Source organism: Lemur catta, chromosome 15, assembly GCF_020740605.2.
Source record: "Lemur catta isolate mLemCat1 chromosome 15, mLemCat1.pri, whole genome shotgun sequence".
Taxonomy (NCBI): Eukaryota; Metazoa; Chordata; class Mammalia; order Primates; family Lemuridae; genus Lemur; species Lemur catta.
In genome coordinates, this window is record NC_059142.1 from 41684720 (window position 1) to 41705782 (window position 21063).

General features: G+C 41.3%; 1 protein-coding gene and 1 non-coding gene across 2 annotated transcripts; one reads left to right on the forward strand and one right to left on the reverse strand.

Moving 5' to 3' along the window:
* The first annotated feature begins 5824 nt into the window (after positions 1-5824).
* CCDC43 (coiled-coil domain containing 43) lies at positions 5825-20952 on the forward strand. The gene is made up of 5 exons (XM_045526830.1): positions 5825-6072; positions 13229-13316; positions 15983-16118; positions 18082-18140; positions 19351-20952. Exons 1-5 carry the CDS (start codon positions 5875-5877, stop codon positions 19536-19538), a joined length of 669 nt encoding a protein of 222 aa, XP_045382786.1. The 5' UTR covers positions 5825-5874; the 3' UTR covers positions 19539-20952.
* On the reverse strand, positions 9797-9860 carry LOC123621376. Its single transcript, XR_006729106.1, has one exon. It is a non-coding gene; the product is annotated as a U7 small nuclear RNA (small nuclear RNA).
* Positions 20953-21063: the final 111 nt, after the last annotated feature.

The window sequence follows — 21063 nt, forward strand, 5'->3', positions numbered from 1 at the left end:
CTTTATATCTTTGTCCTCCTCTCTTTTCTCCACTTACCTACCCAACAAAAAACTTCTCAAAAGAGGTGTCTACATTCCTCACTTCTTTTTTTTTTAACGCATCTAATTAGACATTGATCCTCACGTTTCCACTAAAAACTGTACTTGTTTAGATCAACTGTTACTATCACGTTCCCAAATACTATCCTCATCGTATCCAACTTCTAAAACATGGAAGAGATTATTCCCTCATTGAAACACTACCGGTTTTCACCTTACCTCAATGGCTCCTCCTCAATCTCCTTTGCTGGATCCAAAGCCACGGCTGACCTATAAATGTTGGAGCATGCCTATGCTTTAACCCTTGTTCCCCTAGAAGATCTCATCCAGCTTCTTGGCTTTACGATTCAGCTCTATGCTAATACCTTCCGAATTTCTAGCTCTAGCTCTTACCCCTCTTCCTGATCTCCAGATTTACATATTTAAGTGCCTACTAGACATCTAATAAGCACCTCAAGCTTAACATGTTCAAAACAGAACATTTGTTCCACCCTCTCACCTGTTCTTCTCCCAGCCTTCCTTATCTCAGTGTTACCGTTATCCACCCAGTTACTGAAACCAAAAACCTAGAAGTTATCTTACTGTACTTTCTCTTATGCTTACCCCCACTCCAAGAACAAATCCTACTAACTCTGCCTCCAAAGTGCATCTTGAATCAGACAACTATTACTACCCTAGTCCAAGTCACCATCATTTCTTGCCTAAAGCAGTCAGTTCCTAACATCACTCCTACTCTTGAGAAGCTTCCTACCTCTCCCCAATATAATCATTCTCCTTCCTACCTCTCCCCGAAATAATTCATTCCCCATGCAGCAATCAGAGTGACATTTTTAAAAATACTATGGTAGAGATATACATAGCACGCATACTTGGTATCCCTTCCAGTGGGGCTCCGCCTGCAGGAAGATTATACATCCCAGCCTTGATGAACTAAGGCTTGGACATGTGACTTACTTTGGCTCACGAAGAAAAAAGAAAAAAAAAATGAGACACATCACTTCCAAGCAGAAGCCTTAAGAGCCAGGATGATTCCCCATGTTCTCTTTTCCCATCACGATGACTAGCAATGTCCCAACTAGAGGATACTATGTCAACTTGAGTTTCTTAGTGAAGATGACATGGAACAGAACCATGGAAAACCCATAATGGATTTGCAGCATGGGTAAGAAATAAACCTTTGTTGTAAGCTACTGAGATTATGGGACGATTTGTTACCATATCATAATGAAGATCAAGGTTCTCATAGTGTGGTTTGGTCCCCCTCCAGAAGATGCCAAGGGGCCAAAACTATTTTTATAATAACACTAAGAAATTATTTTCTTGGCTGGTCCAATGGTGGTGGGCTATCAAACTTATTAACATTAGTGTCACTAAAGTTGGTATTCAACCTACCACTGCTAAATTTGACTGGCTTTTGAAAAAAAATTATTTTCATTCTCATTCTCTCATGAATGTCCAGTGGAATATGCAGAAGCAGAAATAAGAATTCAACTTTTTCTGTTAAACCAGGTATTAAACAGATTTGCAGAAATGTAAAACAATTATTTTTGTTCTGTTTTTGTTTTGGAAAATATATTTTCATTAAAAACACATTATTTATATTAACACATAGTGGGCTTACTTTTAAATTAACTAGTATTTAACATTTTTGTTTTAATGTCTAATGTGGTAAATATCAATACCAACATTTTATATATTTATACACAAATATATATACTATATGATACAAAATATTTGTATTTATAAATATAAATTTAAGCTGGGTGTGGTGGCACATGCCTGTAGGCTCAGCTACTCAGGAGGCTGAGGTGGGAAGATTGCTTGAGCCCAGGAGTTGGTGGCCAGCCTGGGCCACATAGTGAGACCTAATCACCAAAAACAAAAAAAATATATATATATATATATAAATAAAATTTAAAATACTCACATTGTGGTAGCCAGTCTCCAAGATGGCCTACAGGGATCCTTGCCTCCTGGTTAAATAGTGCCATGTAACCAACAGAACATTCAGGAAAGGATAATGTGTTACTTCTGAGGCTAGGTCATAAAAGACATTTCAACATCCATATTACTGTTTCTTGGACCACCTGCTCTGGAGGAAGCCAGCACTCATGACATGAGGGTACTCAAGTATGCTAGTGGAGAGGCTCACATAAAGAGGACCTGAAGTTTCCTACTAATAACCAGCACCAATTTGCCACTCATGCATGCTATTGATCCATCTTGCAAGCAGGTCCTTCAGCCCGTCTCAAAAATAAATAAATAAAATAAATAAAATTAATAGGGGAGGAGTAATGAAGCATCTTCAACCATATTATTTATTTATTTATTTATTTTAGAGACAGGGTCTTACTTTTTCACCCAGGCTGGACTGCAGTGGCATAATCATAGCTCCCTGCAGCCTCGAACTCCTCCTGCCTTGACCTCCCAAAGCACTGTGACTACAGGTGGGAGCCACCTCACCCGGCCAACATTTTTTTACTGAAGATTTTTGGTACCACAAATAAGTAAATAAATATTTACAACATATTATTTACTTCACTTTTTAGTTACCCTTTTTATATTAATAGTTCTCTTTTTGTATGACTTATGACATACTAATTTGGCAAGTCATTTCATATAAATAATTCATAATAACTACATCTTCTTACCTTGGGGTACATGCTGAAAATATTTTTACTGCTAAGAGTATGTGGCAAAAATATGAATATGTGTTTGGTGCTCACTGTTCTAGAGAAACTTTCCTAGAGGCAGGCAAGGAGACTATATGACAATGTGAATTGAAGCACTGTTTGGAAAATTGGGAAATAACCTGAATGTCCATCAACAGAGGAATGGATCAATTGAGGTATATTCAAGCAATGGAATACTATACAGTGGTTTAAGTGAATGGATAAGAGCTACATGTACCAACATGGGTAAATATTTGAAGCAATCCTAAGTGAAAAAGGCACATTGCAGAATGAAAAGTACAACATGCAAAATCATGTGATACATTGTTTATGAATACATATGTATGTTGTAACATGTATAGTAATATGTACTGTGTTTAAAAACATTCAAGAGGAAGGTAAACACTAAATTCAAGAATAGTGGTTACCCTGGGGAGGGAGGGAAGTAAATGAGATTGAAGGAAGGGCTTCAAATAGGCTTTATTTCTTTAAAAAAAAAAGATGCAAAGCAAATACATATGACAAATAGCTCAAAACTAGTCTCTCTGAGTTCTCCAAAGTGACAACCATCCTCACATCCCCTGTGTATCTTTCCAGAGATATTCCATGCACATGCGAGGACATACATGTATCCCCCCTCACCTTTTTAAACACTAATGGTAGCAAACATTATACACTATTCTGAGCTTCACTTTTTAACAATATATCTTGAATTTTGTTACATGTCAGTACATAAAGAGCTTCTTTGTTCCTTTTTAGAGCAGTATAATACTTCTTTGTTTGGTTACACAAGACTTTTTTTGAGCCAGTCTCCTATATATAGAATGTAGACTATTTCTGTCCTTTTACTACACAAAGCTTCACTGCAATGAATATCCTTATAAATGTGGCATTCTGCACACATATATTATAATAAATTCCCAGAAGTAGAAATGCTGGGTCTTTTCAAACAGCTTTCCAACAAGATTATGTTGATTTGCTTCCTGCTCCAACATTTTCCTATGCCTGTTACCTAATCAGAGGTCAACACAGTATATCATCAGACTTTTTGGTTTGAGAAGTAGGTAGGTATTTCACTGTGGTTTTAATTGAAAATTTTAATTTCTGTAAGCTGTTTGTCTTTTGTCCATTTGTATGAATTTTTTTTAGTCAGTTGTTACTTTTATAATAAAATAGCCAATGAGGATATTCTTAAAATTTAGGGTCTAGAGAGCCTTCACTCAGTTTTGTGAGAGGCTTGTTGATGCCTTCAAAAAAGCTTTGTGTGTTTTACCAATATCATTATTGGGGGAAACTGGGTGAGGGTGTGCAGGACTCTATGCACTATTTTTGAAGCTTCTTGTGAGTCTATAAGCATTTCTAAGAAACACACAAGTTTGGGATACTTTTCTGGTATGGGGGCTCTGCACTGACCTCTGATCCTTGAGCCATGATGGCACCCAAGTCTGTGAACTGACAAGCCCCACTGGATTAGAAAGAACATATGAGGACTTGAAAAAGAGGCAAGCTTTGGGGGCTGATTCTGGCCTCTGACTCCATTAGTGTCACTTTCTAATTCAGTGAGCACATGGCAACCATGGGACTAAAATTCACACTTTCCTGTATTTCTAAATTAGTATTTGTGACATTCATTTGGTGTCCATTCATCCACACTATCCCAATACTAATGAGGGTAGAGAAGTCTCTGAGGAGGCCCTTTGCAAGGTATAAAAGCCCCTTTCCTTCTTTTGTTGTTGTCATCTCCTGAATTTCTTCTATGTGAACTCTGTTGCTCAGGCCATACATGACTCTCTGGATGCCCCTAACAAGCCTTTGCACACACGGTTCCCTGCAACTGGATCTCCCTCTTTTTCCCTTCCAGTCCCTTTACCTAAAGATCTCTTACTCATTCTTCAAGAAAATTCAAGCATCCTCTCCGCCGGGGGAAGCCTGGTTGGATTTCCCATACCCCTTCCCCCACCATCTTCCAACACCGCTCCAACAGGTAAAGTTAATTTAATCTTCCAGGCATCCTACTGCAATCTCATTAGACAAAGATCCATTAAAACATTTATTTATTCTTCAGAGAATCTTTCTATGCAAAAAACCAAAAAATATTTCTTTCTTTCACTATATTGTCATTATTTGTTTAAACACGTCTGTTCCCACTGGACACAGAAAACTGGTGACGTTCATTTTTGTATTTTCAGTACCTAGCAACAATGCCATGCTGTAGGCACTCAATAGTTGGTGAAGGAAGAAGTTAGGCCATGGCACTGCCAGCCTCCTCGGCACTTCAGGTAAAGCCAACCCAAGTTCTTGGGTAATTGATTCCAACGCAGGGCCAGGTGTTTTGCAGAGTCAGCTGAGGCTCCGGCAGCTCTGCCAGATGAGCTCTTGCCTCTGGTCAGGCTCCCTCAAGCATCTTACAGGATTGTAGGGAGGATTACAAGATATAATGCATGGAAAGCTCAGAACAGTGCCTGGCAGAGGGTAAAGTAGGCGTTGAATCAATGACTGAATAAAAAAAATGACTTGAGGTTGCCTGTCACTTATTAAGAGCCTACTATGTGTCCTGTACTGCCGTAAGTACAAAACGGTAAGTGCAGAGAAGCAACCACAGCACACCGGAGTGTTCTTAACACAGATTGCAGGCAATCAGGGAAAGTTTTCTGGAACTTGAGTTTTGATGGGGGAGGGCTTGGAAAGGAGACGGTGGTAGCAGTCCGCAGCGACGAGGTGTATTCCGGGCAGAGTCAGCAGGCTCCTGCAGGAAAGCTGTGTGGGAGTGGGTGGTGTAGCACCCCACGAACGCGCGGAAGGGCAGCTCGGTCAGGTGCACGGAAGCGCTGGAATCGAAGTTGAGCTCCAGTCCTGTTTAGTTATTAGCTGCGTGGCTTTGGCTAAGTTACTGAACCTCTCTCAACTTCCCCAACTGTAAAAAGAGTCTGTTGAGAATACTCACCTGCCAAAGAGCCTGTGAGAGCACGTGACCACGCTTACGCGAAGACGCTTTATTTAGAAGATACAATCCGCCCAAGCGGGTCACCACAGGTCGCCTGGGCTCTACGCCCGGCACGCAGGGGCGTGGGCTCCCTCTTTGGGCATGCGCGGTGGGGCGGCGGCGCGGCCCGTCAGGCACTGCGGTAGGCGCCCCAGGAGCTGGCAGGACCCTGACCCCAAGATGACGGCGCCCAGCGAAGTGGCCTCGGCCGCCTCCGGCGATGGCGGGAGCGGCGGCTTTGGATCATGGCTAGACGGACGACTGGAGGCGCTGGGAGTGGACCGAGCCGTTTACGGCGCCTACATTCTGGGTGTCCTGCAGGAGGAAGAGGAAGAAGAAAAGCTGGACGCTCTGCAGGGTATCCTCTCTGCTTTCCTGGTGAGTAGCCTGCACACATTCCTTTAGCCTCAGGCCGGCATCTGGGGACCCGTCAGTATTTAGCCACCCCCCTTCTCCTACCAGTTGTCCCAAAGGCTCAGTGTCTCATCTGGGAGAGGTAGAATCTTATTTGGGCTCTGGGCCGTGGGGAAAGGAGGTTGTTCCCCAACCAGGTTTTGGGAAGCTTGAAGGTATATAGAGAGGAATGGGTTTTTCTTATTCCCGGGGACAAGACCCTCTCTGAAGCTTGTGGGTGAGCTGAGGAGTGTTCCTCTGAAGGCGTTGAAATGTCAAAATGAGAGTTTTGTCGTAAATATCTGACGCCCCATCAGTTCCCATCTGTTTACAATGTTCAGAGCGGGGAGTAAAATGCTTTGGGATGTCTGTGCCCATTAGGAGGCAGTCCCCAGGGCTGTCCAGTGGCAAAAGCCTGCAGGAAGGACCCTCTTGATTCCTGCTTTGGAGGTAGGAGTCCACAAAAGGAAGCTGGTGGTAGAGATCTTTTCATGCCTAGGCGGAACTGAAGCAAATGTGCTTGATTCATTACAGTATTTGGAAATGCGGTAATCATTGATGTGTCTGGTGGAGGGAGGGGATGGGGATGAGAGAGATCAAAACTTTAAAGAAGGGAGATAAATTTGGTACTTAGCTTCTTAGAAGCAGATTCAAGGCCGGGCGCGGTGGCTCATGCTGTAATCCTAGCACTCTGGGAGGCCGAGGCGGGAGGATCTCTTGAGGTCAGGAGTTCGAGACCAGCCTGAGCAAGAGCGAGATCCTGTCTTTACTAAAAATAGAAAAAAAAAATTAGCCAGTCAACTAAAAATAAAAACAAAAATTAGTTGGGCGTGGTGGCTCGCACCTATAGTCCCAGCTACTCGGGAGGCTGAGGCAGGAGGACCACTTGAGCCCAGGAGTCTGAGATTGCTGTGAGCTAGGATGATGCCACGGCACTCACTGTAGCTTGGGCAACAAAGTGAGACTTTGTCTCAAAAAAAAAAAAAAAAAAAAAAGCAGATTCAAGAATTCAGAAATGTGTACTTTAAGCTGTGTTTAATGTAGTAAGTTACCCAGATGTCCATTTTTTAAACCTGATCATTTCTGTTCCCTTTGTCTCTACTTTACCCATCCTCAATACACGTACTTATTAGATTGGTTATTATAGATTAAATTGGTTACAAATGCTGCTTGTGGCTGTCCAACAAATTGTTTCCTTTTAAATTCAAGCTACAAAAATAAAATTTACTTGCATCATGACTAAATACTGTAGAAGCTAGAGTTGTCTCTGCATTCATGGTTTAGAGGAGATCTTGGAAACCAGACTGCTACTGTGAGAGCCACCTGTCCATCAAGGGCTTTATCCTCTGGCATCTATCATAAAAAAGTTTGGAAAATGGGTTCATTTGTTTTTCTCAAAACCAACTTTCAGGGACTACTAAAGAGGATCAAAAGGTACTATGGGCTGTGAGAGGTGGCTCACACCTTTAATCCCAGTGTTTTAGGAGGCTGAGCTGGGAGGATCACTTGAGGACATGAGTTCAAGGGCAAGAGAGCTGGACCTTGTCTCTACCAAAAACAAACAAAAAAAAAGCCATATGTAGTGGCACACTCCTGTAGTCCCAGCTACTCAGGAAGCTGAAGTGGGAGGATTCCTTCAGCCCAGGAGTTTGAGATTACAATGAGTTATGATTGTGTTACTGTAATTCAGCCTGGGTGACAGAGCAAGACTCTCTAAAGAAAAAAAATACTGTGAATATGTCTCAATATAAATACGCATATACATACTTTGTTTTTTTTTTTAAAGGAGAATAGAGAAGAGTAGAAGGGAGAAAACATTTTTTCATATCCAAAAGTGAAGGCAGAATGGGTGCTAGGAAAAAGTCACTTATGCTTGGTGGAAGCGCAGTTCATTGATTGGGCACATGGTTGAAATGTAACACTAGTGCAGCTGTCCCAGATCCTTCTGGCAAGAACCCCTTTGAGTTCCAGAGCCTACTCTGGAGAGATTGGCCTATAAATGGGAAAACTTTAGCACAACTTGTGAGGCAGCTCCGAAGTTCAGTGGAAATACAATATAGTGGAATAAATTCTTGGACTCTGACTTTACAGATTGTAGGGGGAAAGAGTAGGAGGCAAGCAATTTAAGTCAGTTTTTATTTCCAGCTGGGAGGTTTGTAAAGACTCCATGAAGAAGGTATTAAAATAACTTTGGTACTTTTTAGTACCAGCTCCTTGACCAGTCCTTTTCGTGGTGTCATTATTTGGAGCTATGTGTCTGTTGATAAAGGCAGACATGAGTTTGCCATAGACTTAACAGTCTCTTGATAGATAGGAGAGGCAAAGTTCTAGAAATAGATTTGGTGCTTTTTAACTGCCTCTTGTCACATAAATTGCAGAAGACAAAATCATTTTTAAGGTTGACTTTCCCCCTTCTGCCCCATTCACATACCATGTTTAATTTTTTTCATCATTTTCCCAACTCCTTCTATGTAGATACTGACTTTGGGAAGTAATGTCCAGGAATTTTATGATGAGGCAAGGGTCCTGTCCATGAAACAACTGAGGAGCATCTTTGCAGAGCAACAAGGGCCAATGAATATGGTATATATTAAACACATAGTTCAAAGTGCTGCTTCCTCTTTGTTAGTCTGGCTGCATATAGTGTCAGGAGCCCCTGACTGTTCTACCAAATCTCTTTCTAGGAAAAACAAAAAGCACAGCCAAATCAGTCATTGCACTGGGCTAGGATTCAATATGAGGAATTAAGTTTGTTAGCAAAAATTGAGGTAAGCTTCAAGGATAATGGTGTATAGTCAGGAGCAAAGAACAGTAAACAAAAGCTTTCCACCATCCTTCCCTTTATTCCGTTCAATAGAGTACTTGGTTGGTTGATCGATTCATCAAGTTTTTATTGATTGATTACTGTATACCAGGCACTGCTGTAAGTGCTTGGAGTACATCAAGGAACAAAACAGGCAGAAACTTCTGTCCTCTTGGGGTTACATTCTAGCAGGGAAAAACATTATCAGTAAATTATATAGTATGTTACAAAGTGTTAAGTGCTAGGGGAAAAGGAGCTTTAAAAGAGGATCAGGAGTGGAATGCAAGGGTAGGTTGCAATTTTGAGTGTGGTAGAGCATTTGTTATATTTTATGGCAGGTGTTTTTTATTTCTTTTTCTTTTTTCTCTTTTCTTTTTCTTCTTTTTCCTTTTTTTTTCTTCTGTTGCCTGGGCTACAGTGCTGTGGCATCAGCCTAGCACACAGCAACTTCAAACTCCTGGGCTCCTCCTGCCTCAGCCTCCCGAGTAGCTGGGACTACAGGCATGTGCCACCACACTGGACTAATTTTTTCTGTTTTTAGTAGAGACAGGGTCTTGCTCTTGTTCAGGCTGGTCTGGAACTCCCAACCTCAAGTGATCATCCCGCCTCAGCTTCCCAGAGTGCTAGGATTATAGGCGTGAGACACCACGCCTGGCCTATAGCATCTGTTCTTATTCCAGCCTTCTAAATTGTGTCTTGAGGCCAGGCACTATTTGTCATTCATGTCTTAGTGCTCATCTTAGTGCCTTGAACATAGCAGGTACCTTCTGGATGAATAAATGAAGGAATGGATAAATGAACTACTTTGGTTTGGGTGAGGAAACGAGGGGAATAAACCATTTTGTCCTTCAAGAGCACCCTTTTTCTTTTACCTAACCACTCCTTATTTGTCCTTTTTTTCTCCTGTGGGACATTTTCCAGTTGTTACTAGAAAACCTGCTAGACAAATTCTGAAGGAGCTGCAACACTTCCTGTCCTTTTTTTTTTTTTCTCTCTCTCTTCCTTTGTTTTCCCTGCTGGGGGTGGGAGGGTCCATGAACTATTAGAACTCTGAACCGAAGAAATTCTGTGTGTTTATCACATGCTGAAAGGATGCAGGGTAGAAGGACTTCTTTGTTTGTTACAAAATAAGGATAGCCGCAATAAGTCTGTGTTCTGACTCTCCATTTTTCTTTGGGAGATGGTATCATGTAATGGTTAAGAACACGGGTTCTGAGCTGGACTACTTGGGTTCAAATCCTTTTTAATCCATTATACTTGTTTGATTTTGGGCATGTTAACTAACCTCTGTGCTTTGGTTTCCTCATCTATAAATTGAGAGTACTAATAGTACTTACTTCATGGGATTATTTTAAGAATTGAGAGTTCTCACGTAAAGCTTTTAGAACAGTACCTGGCACGTGGTAAGCACTTAGTAAATGTGAATAGTGACAGCTTGCCCTGAGAGGTAGAACATGAAGGCGGTGAAAGCAGCCATAATGAAGATGGAGGGAAATGCCCCCCCCCCTTTTTTTTTTTGGAGACAGAGTCTTGCTCTGTTGTCTGGACTAGAGTGCCGTGGCGTCAGCCTAGCTCACAGCAACCTCAAACTCCTGGGTTCAAGCCATCGTTCTGCCTGAGCCTCCCAAGTAGCTGGGACTACAGGCATGCGCCACCGTGCCCGGCTACTTTTTTCTATATATTTTTAGTTGTTCAGCTAATTTGTTTCTATTTTTTTTAGTAGAGACGGGGGTCTCACTCTTGCTCAAGCTGGTCTCGAACTCCTGAGCTCAAATGATCCGCCTGCCTCGGCCTCCCAGAGTGCTAGGATTACAGGTGTGAGCCACTGCACCCAGCCCCATATTTGTTAAAAGCCTATTTTTTTGCCAAGTAGAGTAGGGACTTATATACATTTTTATTTATCCTCACTAAAATCATGGGAAGATGTGAAGATCAGAAAGTTAAGAAACTTGGTTACACATCTGGGATTTGAGCTTAACTATGTCTGACACCAAAGCCAACATCATTTTTGTTATAACATGCTGAGGATGGAGATTGGGTGATATGCAGAATATGTATACTTAAAATGGATAGAGGGATGGTCGGATAGGAGACCATCTACTCATATCTCTGTTTTTTTTTTTTTTTTTTTTTTTGAGACAGAGTCTTGTTCTGTTGCCCTAGCTAGAGTGTAGTGGCATCATCATAGCTCACAGCAACCTCAAATTCCTGGGCTCAAGCAATCCTCCTGCCTCAGCCTCCTGAGTAACTGGGACTAGAGGCATGTGCCACCGTGCCCGGCTGATTTTTTTCTATTTTTAGTAGAGATGGGGTCTCACTCTGCTTAGGCTGGTCTGAAACTCCTGGTCTCAAGCAATCCTCCCGCCTCAGCCTCCCGCAGTGCTAGGATTACATGCATGAGCCACCACTTCTGGTCAGTGTATCTCATCTTTATGATGTGTCGGCAAGCTCATGATATGTTCCAGGATGAAAGTTGATAACCCTTGGAGAATATTCTGAATTAAATATATCAGCCAAGGAAGATTGCACAGAGGAGAGTTTTCACTTAGGCAACAGGTTTTTGCTCTAAAAGAATGGGTTGGGGTGGGGAAAAGGGAGATGTTGATCAAAGGGTACAAAATTTTAGGCTGGAGTAATAGGATTTAGCAAGACCCCATCTCTAAAAAAAAAATTATCTGGGCATGGTAGCATGTGCCTGTAGTCCTCGCTACTTGGGAGGCTGAGGTGGGAGGATCACTTGAACCCAGAAGTTCGAGGTTACAGTGAGCTATGATTATGCCACTGTACTCCAGCCTGAGTGACAAAAAAGAGATCCTATCTCTAAATAAATAAATAAGTAAGAAAGAAAGAAAGAAAGACAGGTGTGGTGGCTCATGCCTGTAAACCCAACACTTAGGGAGGCCGAGGTGGAGGATCTCTTGAGGCTAGGAGTTTAAGACCAGCCTGTGCAACAAAGTGAGACCCCTATCTCTACAAAAATTAAAAAAATAGCCAGCTGTGGTGTTATGCACCTATAGTCCCCATGGGAGGCTGAGGTGGGAGGATTGCTTGAGCACAGGAGTTTGAGGCTGCAGTGAGCTGTGATTGGGCTACTGCACTCCAGCCTGGGCAACAGAATGAGACCTTGTCTCAAAAAAAAAAAAAAAAGTAAATAATAATGCATTGTATATTTCAAAACTGCTAGAAGAGTAGATTTTAAATGTTTCATCACAAAAAAAATGATGTGAATAGGTGAGATGGTGGATTTGATAAATAGCTTGATTTAATCATCCCACAATGTAAAGACGTGTCAAAACACCACAGAGTATTCTATATATAATATATGCAATTATTGGCCAGGCGCGGTGGCTCATGCCTGTAATCCTAGCACTCTGGGAGGCCGAGGCGGGAGGATCACTCAAGGTGAGGAGTTCAAGACCAACCTGAGCAAGAGCGAGACCTCATCTCTACTAATAATAGAAAGAAATTAGCTGGACAACTAAAAATAAATAGAAAAAATTAGCAGGGCACAGTGGCACATGCCTGTAGTTCCAGCTACTCGGGAGGCTGAGGCAGGAGGATTGCTTGAACCCAGAAGCTGGAGGTTGCTGTGAGCTAGGCTGACACCATGGCACTATAGCCCGGGGAACAGAGTGAGACTGTTTAAAAAAAAAAAAAAATATATATATATATATGCAATTATTGTTTGTCAATTAAAAATAAAATGAATAGAATATATATTTTTTTTTTTTGAGACAGTCTCACTTTGTTGCCTGGGCTAGAGTGAGTGCCGTGGCATCAGCCTAGCTCACAGCAACCTCAAACTCCTCGGCTTAAGTGATCCTACTGCCTCAGCCTCCCGAGTAGCTGGGACTACAGGCATGCGCCACCATGCCCGGCTAATTTTTTCTATATATATTTTTAGTTGTCCAGATAATTTTTATTTCTATTTTTAGTAGAGAGGGGGTCTCGCTCAGGCTGGTCTTGAACTCCTGACCTCGAGCGATCCACCCGCCTCGGCCTCCCAGAGTGCTAGGATTACAGGTGTGAGCCACCGCGCCCGGCCCAAATAGAATATTTTAAGAGAGAATGAGGAGGATTGCCCTGAGCTGGTGGGAATCTTTTCCCCTGGAGCTTACCAGGATAGAATAGGTGCTCTTAACCTAGGAGGTGTGGCTTCTGGGACACACACACAGGATACCTTCTCTGGCCAGAGCCTTAGAAGAGAAACATTCCATTCTGTGACTCCCAAACCCTTCCCATGATTCTGCAGCTGTGTCCTCTGCATAGGCTTTTTTAAAGTTGCTATTGCATTTGAGGCCTCTCCCAGGAAATCAACTGTTCTACTTTTCTAACTAGGAAGAAGATTCCCTCCTTAATATCTGCAAGGAGATTGTGGAACGATGGTCGGAAACTCAGAATGTTGTCACCAAAGTGAAAAAAGAAGGTAGAGTTGGAGTTTCTGTGTCTAACCTCCAGAGTGTTTTCCAACAGCCTTTTACCGCACAGCTGTTAGGCCTCTTTTTCATTTTCTCCTTTGGATGCTCATTTTCCCTAAGATAATTTACAATGGCAAACACCCCGCAGCCTACTTTAACCTTTTACTGAACATTGGTTTCTTTTTCTCCTTTTGCATTTTTCCATTTTAACTGACCACAGTTACCTTCATTGTGGTTTTTTCTTTTCCAGCCTCTTTCCACTGCATTACACGTATGGGGTCAAATATATTTTTCCCACCTCCTACCCTTTTTCATGTTCTCATTTCATAACACAAATTATAGTTGGTATTTTCTTTATTCAGCTAAACCCTCACCCTTTAAAATGAAAGAGAAATGGGCTAATACAGTTATCATTAGGATGGTAAATTAGCTGCAGAAAACTCAAATCATGAAAGCCGAACTTGGAAAGATTCCACACTCTACACTGTGGGTTCTCAGTCTTGACTGAATATTAGAAACACTTGACATACTTGGGTTGGAGCCCAGGCACTGATATTTTTTAAAAGCTCCCCTAGATAATTCTAATGTGCAGACTGGCACGAGAACTTCTACTTTGTATGATTGCTTCCTTTCCTTGAGAATGGAGAACTCAGTAGTTGATTTTATTTTAAAATATGGCAAAATATTCTTAATCTAAGAATTTTACCTGGCATAATCATAAACATGAAAGGAACCAGCTTAAATTGATTCTACATTCATGCTTAGGTTTCTGGGATGAAAGGAAAGAAAGTTGCATTTTGGGGGGCTTAATGCAGTGCTTCTCACTTTTTTTTTTTTTTGACTGAATCTCTCTCTGTTGCCCCGGCTAGAGTGCAGTGGTATCATCATAGCTCACCATAACCTGAAACTCTTGGGTTCAAGCCATCCCCTGCCTCAGCCTCCTGGGTAGGTGGGACTACAGGCATGTACCACGCCCGGCTAATTTTTTCTATTTTTATTAATAGTAGAGACTGGGTCTCGATTTTGCTCAAGCTGGTCTTGGATTCCTGAGCGCAAGTGATCCTCCCACCTCAGCCTCCCAGAGTGCTAGGATTACAGGTGTGAGCCACTGAGCCTGGCCTACCCTTTTTTTTAAAGTAGTAGAAATTTAATAGATATTATGTTATGAAGTATGAAATGTCCAATTTCCTTATGTGCTAAGTTTGACAGTTGATATCTCTGACATTTCACTTTGACATTTCTTGTTTTATTTTTATTGTGAAGGTCCTCAGTCTTTCAAACACATGTTCTGGCTTGTGATTATCTTTCACATTTTTTTAGAGCAATTTTTGTGAAACCATGGATAAGTAAAAAATTTGTGTTACTTTTGAATATGAGTTCCATTGTGGAACCAATGCAGTGCAGACAGCTCAAAATATCAACAAAGTGAGAAAGACGTGGCTAATGAACACACAGTAGTCGATGGTTTGAGAAGTTCTATTCTGGTGATTTTAATCTTGAAAATGAGCCACATGGGAGACCTGAGACCAAGGTGGATAATGATGAGCTGAAAGCTCTAGTGGAAGCGAATCCACCTCAACCTACGTGTGATTAGCAGCAAGGTTTGACATTACTATTCCAACAATATTGGACCATTTGAAACAAATCGTCAAGGTAAAGAAGCTGGATAGGTGGTTTCCACATGAATTAAATGAGTGTCAGAAAAGAAATCGTCTCGAAGCTTGCCTTTTTTTTTTTTTTTTTTTGCTGTTATGACATAAAGGCGAACCATTTCTGTACGGTATTGTTACATGTGATGAAAAACGAATTCTTTTTGACAGTCGCAAGCGTTTGGCCAATGGTCGGATAAAGATGAAGTGCCAAAACACGGTCCAAAACTGAATATTCATCAAAAAAAGGTAATGGTGTCTGTTTGGGGGTCCAGCGCTGATATGATCCACTACAGCTTCATGAAACCTGGCCAATGGGTTACAGCGGATGTCTACTGCAACCAGTTGGATGAAATGAGGAGGATGCTTGTGATTAAGCAGCCAAGATTGATCAGTAGAGACAGGCCACTCCTTTCTCAAGACAACACTCGACCATATGTTGTACAAACAACATTGCTCAAACTATAGCAGTTGGACTTGGAAACATCTACTGACATATACTGTATTTCCCAGACCTGGCACCAGCTGACTATCACTTCTTCCAGGCTTTGGACCACTTCTTGCAAGGAAAAACATTCAGTTCTCAACAAGCTGTGGGAAACGCCTTTCGCAACTTCATTGCTACTTGCTCTACAGGCTTCTTCACTGCTAGCATGAACAAGCTACTGTTAAGATGGCAAAGCTGTGTCCAGAGTTTAGGCTCACTTTAATCAATTGTACTGCTTCTTGTTTGAGGTATAATAAAATAAACTTTTGGTTTGAAATTGGACATTTTATATTTAATGACCTAATAAAACAAGTAAAATCAGGGCTTCTCTGATTGAAAACAGATATAAAGCCTGGCCTTCATGGCCTTTCCTTTCCTTTCTCACTGGCCCCTGAGGCTTGTCCTTTGAACTACAGGGCTTTAAGGAGGCAGCAGATTCCAATGTCTTTAGCACATGCGCTGCCTGGATGGACTAGTGGTGCAGTGAGTTTGTTTTCTCTCATACAGTCTTCTTGTTCCTTCCTTCACCATCTCCCAGATGAAGTGCAGGCCATTGCGACCCTCATTGAGAAGCAGGCACAGATCGTGGTGAAACCCAGAATGGTGTCAGAAGAGGAGAAGCAGAGAAAAGCTGCACTCCTGGCCCAGTATGCTGATGTGACAGATGAAGAGGAATATCCTTTCTGGAGTCCCGACACCATTCCCTGAGGCTCACGCCAGAAATGTTTGCTGGTTGACAGTGACCTCTGGGAAGTCGCCAGTCCTCTATAGCTTAATTTTCCCCTCCAAAGTGACAGTGGGTATGAGGAATGATATTTGATTAGTTGACACTAGACTTGTATTTTTCTTTTCTTTTTTTTTTTCTTTGAGACAGAGTCCCACTTCTGTCACCCTGGCTAGAGTGCCATGGCGTCAGCCTGGCTCACAGCAACCTCAAACTCCTGGGCTCAAGGGATCCTTCTGCCTCAGCCTCCCGAGTAGCTGGGACTATAGGCATGCACCACCATGCCCGGCTAATTTTTTCTATATATTTTTAGTTGTCCAGCTAATTTCTTTCTATTTTTAGTAGAGATGGGGTCTTGCTCTTGCTCAGGCTGGTTTCGAACTCCTGAGCTCAAATGATCCTCCTGCCTCGGCCTCCCAGAGTGCTAGGATTACAGGCGTGAGCCACTGCGCCCGGCCTAGACTTATATTTTTCAACACATAATCAGTATATTCCTAAAAACTTCAGTGTAAAACAAATGATACCTGAATGGATCAATTATATTGTGCTTTCAGAAAGCACAGAAAATAAGATATAGCCATGATTTCTTATATTTGTATAACCCTTTTTTTTCCGTTTTTTTTTTTTTAGAGATGAGGTCTCACTCTGTTGCCCAGGCTAGTGTGCAGTGGCATGATCATAGCTCACTATAGCTTCAAACTTCTGGGCTCAAGCTGTCGTCCTGCCTCAGCCTCTTGAGTAGCTGGGACTATAAGTACATGCCACTGTGCCTGGCTAATTTTTTTTTTTTTTTTTTTTTGTTAGCGATGGAGTCTCCCTATGTTATCCAGGCTGGTCTTGAACTTCTGGCTTCAAGTGATCCCCCTGCCTCGGCCTCTCAGAGCAGTGGGATTACAGGTGTGAGCCACTGTGCCCAGCCTGTATAACATGTTTTTATACAGTGTAGTATCACATGTACAATCCATCTTTATGTTCTTTCCCTGCCAATAAGGAAACTGGGGCACTAAGAGATGATTGGGTGATCAGAGGCATTCAGAGAATTAGTAGCAAAACCAGGACTAGAACCTGGATATTTTTGGGTGAAGGATTCTCTAAAATTGTAGCAGTTTCATTTGTGTCGTTTTTATGTGACCACATAGTTAAAAGTAAGGCTGAGCCCTCAAGCAACACCAGAGTAAATCTGGAATTTGAGTGGGAACTGTGCAAAAAGAAAGTGTTGCCAATAGGGGCTAGTTAGTTCCCTGTGAATTTCAAATTTGTTTAGGAAATGTTTCACTTACTGAGCCTACTTGAATGATGTGTGTGGCACATTATGCATTGGACATGATACCAGAAATATCAGCTGTCTAATCACTAGTTCGGAAAAGAATTCTTGGCCTCTTGGGGCTGGTTTCTCTTCTAGTTTTTTCTCATGACTTCTCTTGCTGGGGTTGGCAGAGCTATGGTTCAAATAACAAAATTTCAGTTCTTGGGCTGGAAAAGAACTTTTAAAGTAGTGGTTCTCCTGGAGGACTTGTTAAAACAGATTGCTGGGCTTTACCCCCGAGAGGAGTAGGGCACAAGAATGTGCATTCCTAGCAAATTCCCAGGGGGGTCTGGGAACCACACTTGGGAACCTCTGTTTTAGTGGTCATCTCTCCATCCCCTGGCTTCCAGGTAATGTGGCAATCCACCCAGACCAACTTAAGTTTCTTTTCAGCCTCCAAGAAAAGGATTTTACAGAAGCTCTGAACAATTTTCCCTAAGTTGAGATTTCCAAAGATGAATCTCCTGGGTTTATTGTCACATCCCTAACAGTGTTCTTCCTCTGTTCAGTGTGCTTTTCCTACCCACTACTCTATGGGATGTTTCCTAATGTTAGGTTGGAATGTGCCAACCTTTGTTTTCCATACAACTTCCTTAACATCACTCACTGAAGCAGATGAGAAGGATGATTCAGGTGCCACCACAACGAACGTTGGTTCTGACAAATGTATCCTTCTGTGTCCATCCCCATGTGTTTCTCCATAGAATCCTCTTGAGGGTCAGTTTGTATTTTGCTCTCATTGCTGGGGGCTCCCTTTATTTCCAGGAACTCATGTCATGCCAGCACTGGGAGCTCTATTCCTAGGACAGCCCTAAATAGTCAATTTAGCAAGAACTTTTTGCAGAGAAAACTAGTTAACAAGTATTATAAAGAGATTTGCTTGGAAGAGGGATTTCTAAGGTAAAATAAGAATCTATACTCCCTGTGTGTAGCTCTGGATTGCCAGAGCTATGGAAACAATTAAAAAACAATATTGAAATTTTGTCTTTGTCCTCAAAAACCATATAATTTGTTGGAAAGAGAACACAATCACTGAACACTTTAAGCTTAAAATATGGACATATTGAAACATATGTGCTGAGGAAGGTCCCTACCAAGAGAGTAATTTATGAGATGCTTCCTAGAGTAGGGAGATTTAGAAATCCACCTTACAGGTGAGGAGTATGGTGGTGGATTATCAGAGAAAAGGAGCTCTCCGAAAAGGGGGACTCATTTGTTTTAAAGCAGTGAAGTAGAAAAGTCATATTTTAAGAGTAGAAAGGACCTTGTCTGGTATTAACAGGTTTTATAATATTCTTAAAGTCATAAGAAATGAGGGGTAAAGTTTTTGACTAGATACTTTTAATGATGTTAAACTCTTCCTATCACCTATAAAGTCAGCGTTTATGGTTATTAGAACATGGTTTTCACTTAAGCTTTAGTACTAGGGAAAAAAGCAAATTGATAAAGTTTAGTAAGGTTAAACATCTTATTTAACTCTTCAAGCATTTTAATAGTGCCAAATACATAAACATTTAGCCGGTTACATTAATACTCTATTCACTAAAACTAGCCTAGATTTTCCAACAATATTCTGCCATTGAATGACATAAGTACTTATTCTAGGGTGAAATTTCATTTTGATAAAATATTTTAAAATTCAGATTTAGGTAAGTCTGAATGAGATTTTTATTCCAAGGGACATTTTAAAATTTTTGTAGCTGTAGGATTTCCCATTAGACCAAAAATAAAGATAAGGATTTATTTTTAAAGACTAGGAATAAGTAGAGACCATTCAGGACTCAGCGTGTGGAGAGGACAGCCAGAACGAGGAGAGAGAGTGGTAGTTGTGATCTATATGACTTGTACCCTAATCATTTTCTTAACTCACCTGTAGCTCTGTTCCGAAACACCAATGTGGAAGATGTCCTCAATGCCCGAAAACTGGAGCGGGACTCGCTTCGGGATGAGTCCCAAAGGAAGAAGGAACAGGACAAGTTGCAGAGGGAGAGAGACAAACTAGCCAAACAAGAGCGCAAGGAAAAGGAAAAGAAAAGGACACAGAGAGGGGAGCGAAAGCGATAACCTTGGCCCTCTCTATTTTTTCCCCCACCATGAACTTCATCACACAGCAACTGGTTGTACAAATGTGTATTTAAGAGAAATGAGAGAACGTTGCAAAGTGGTTTCCCAAGGCATTTCCCCTTTGTTTACATGGTCAAAAGGAAAATCACAATCACTTTGAGTTACAAAATGTGCCATGTTTTGGTGGTGTGAGCAGTCAGATTATTATAGTTGATGTCTGTACCAAAGATCTGGAATGGGGGCAACCTTTATATTTTAATACTGAAGTCCTATGCTCCTTTGGCCATTTTATAAAGTCTTCCCTCACCTTTGATAAATAGCAGGAGGATTCAAGCTAACAGTTACAGTTTTCATCGTGAAGGAGCAGAAACACGATCACTCCTTCCCTGAGATGCAATGTGGGAGTGTACCTTGCTTTGGAGGCAGTATTCACTCTTAAATGTAGTATTGTTTCATGGCTGAAATAGTTAATGCAGAGCCCTACCTGGATCCAGATTTTATGTTACATGGCTGCAAACTAGGAAAATGGGAAGAAATTATTTGGGGGATGGTCTGGATCTGAGAATGTTTTTTAAAAAAAGTTTCAACCTATGGGAGGAAAAGAAGTATCATATTTTTCCTCATCTAGGCTATTGCTTTAAGGATGTGTCATTGGATGCAAGGATAACATTGCTAGCTAGATTCCTTTTTTTGTGATCATGAGTGCTGGTAGAGATTTTAATACTGATTTTCCCTAAAACGTGAGTATTAAGTGATAACTCCTGGTTTAGAGAATCTGGAGGAATTGCCCTTTTAAGGAAGAAACACTGGAAATCTCTGCTATCACAAAGATGTTTAAGAATGTACATAGTAGGTGCTCAACAAATTTATTGAATGAATGAATGAAAAAACTGCTTGGGAGAGTCAAAAGTGGGCAGAAATTCTCCATTTCTACTCTTGTCACAAGCCACATTTGATTATAAATAAGGCCCTGCTCTGCTTCAGGCAGCAGTCTGTCTAGAAACCTAAAGAGGGCAATATCTCTGACAAGACAGAAAGTAGATATTTTATACCAGGGTCAGCAAACTACTGCCCATGGCCCACATTTGCCCCAGTCTGGTTTTGTATGGTGCAAATTAAAAATGGTTTTTACATTTTTAATGGATTATAAAATAAAAAATATGTGACAGAGACCATATGTGGTCTGTAAAACCTAAAATATTTATTATCTGGCCCTTTGGAGGAAAAGTTTGCCAACCTCTGTTTTATACCATTAACTATGAGATTAACAGAAACTTTTACCTTTGTGCAAAAGGTAAAAAAGAGCATGGTTAAGGAAAAGGAGATGTGTTACCTCTTCATATACTCCTCTAACCGTGGCCTTGCAAAAATAAAAAATAACCACCTTTTAAAAAATAAATTTTATTTAAATCACTGTCTTCTGACTTATTTTGATTCCTTCAGGCTACTCATGGAAATGAAATCTGTGTGAGTAGTCACTTAGGAATGTGTTGATTTTTATTTCCTGCTTTGTTTTGATTAGCCC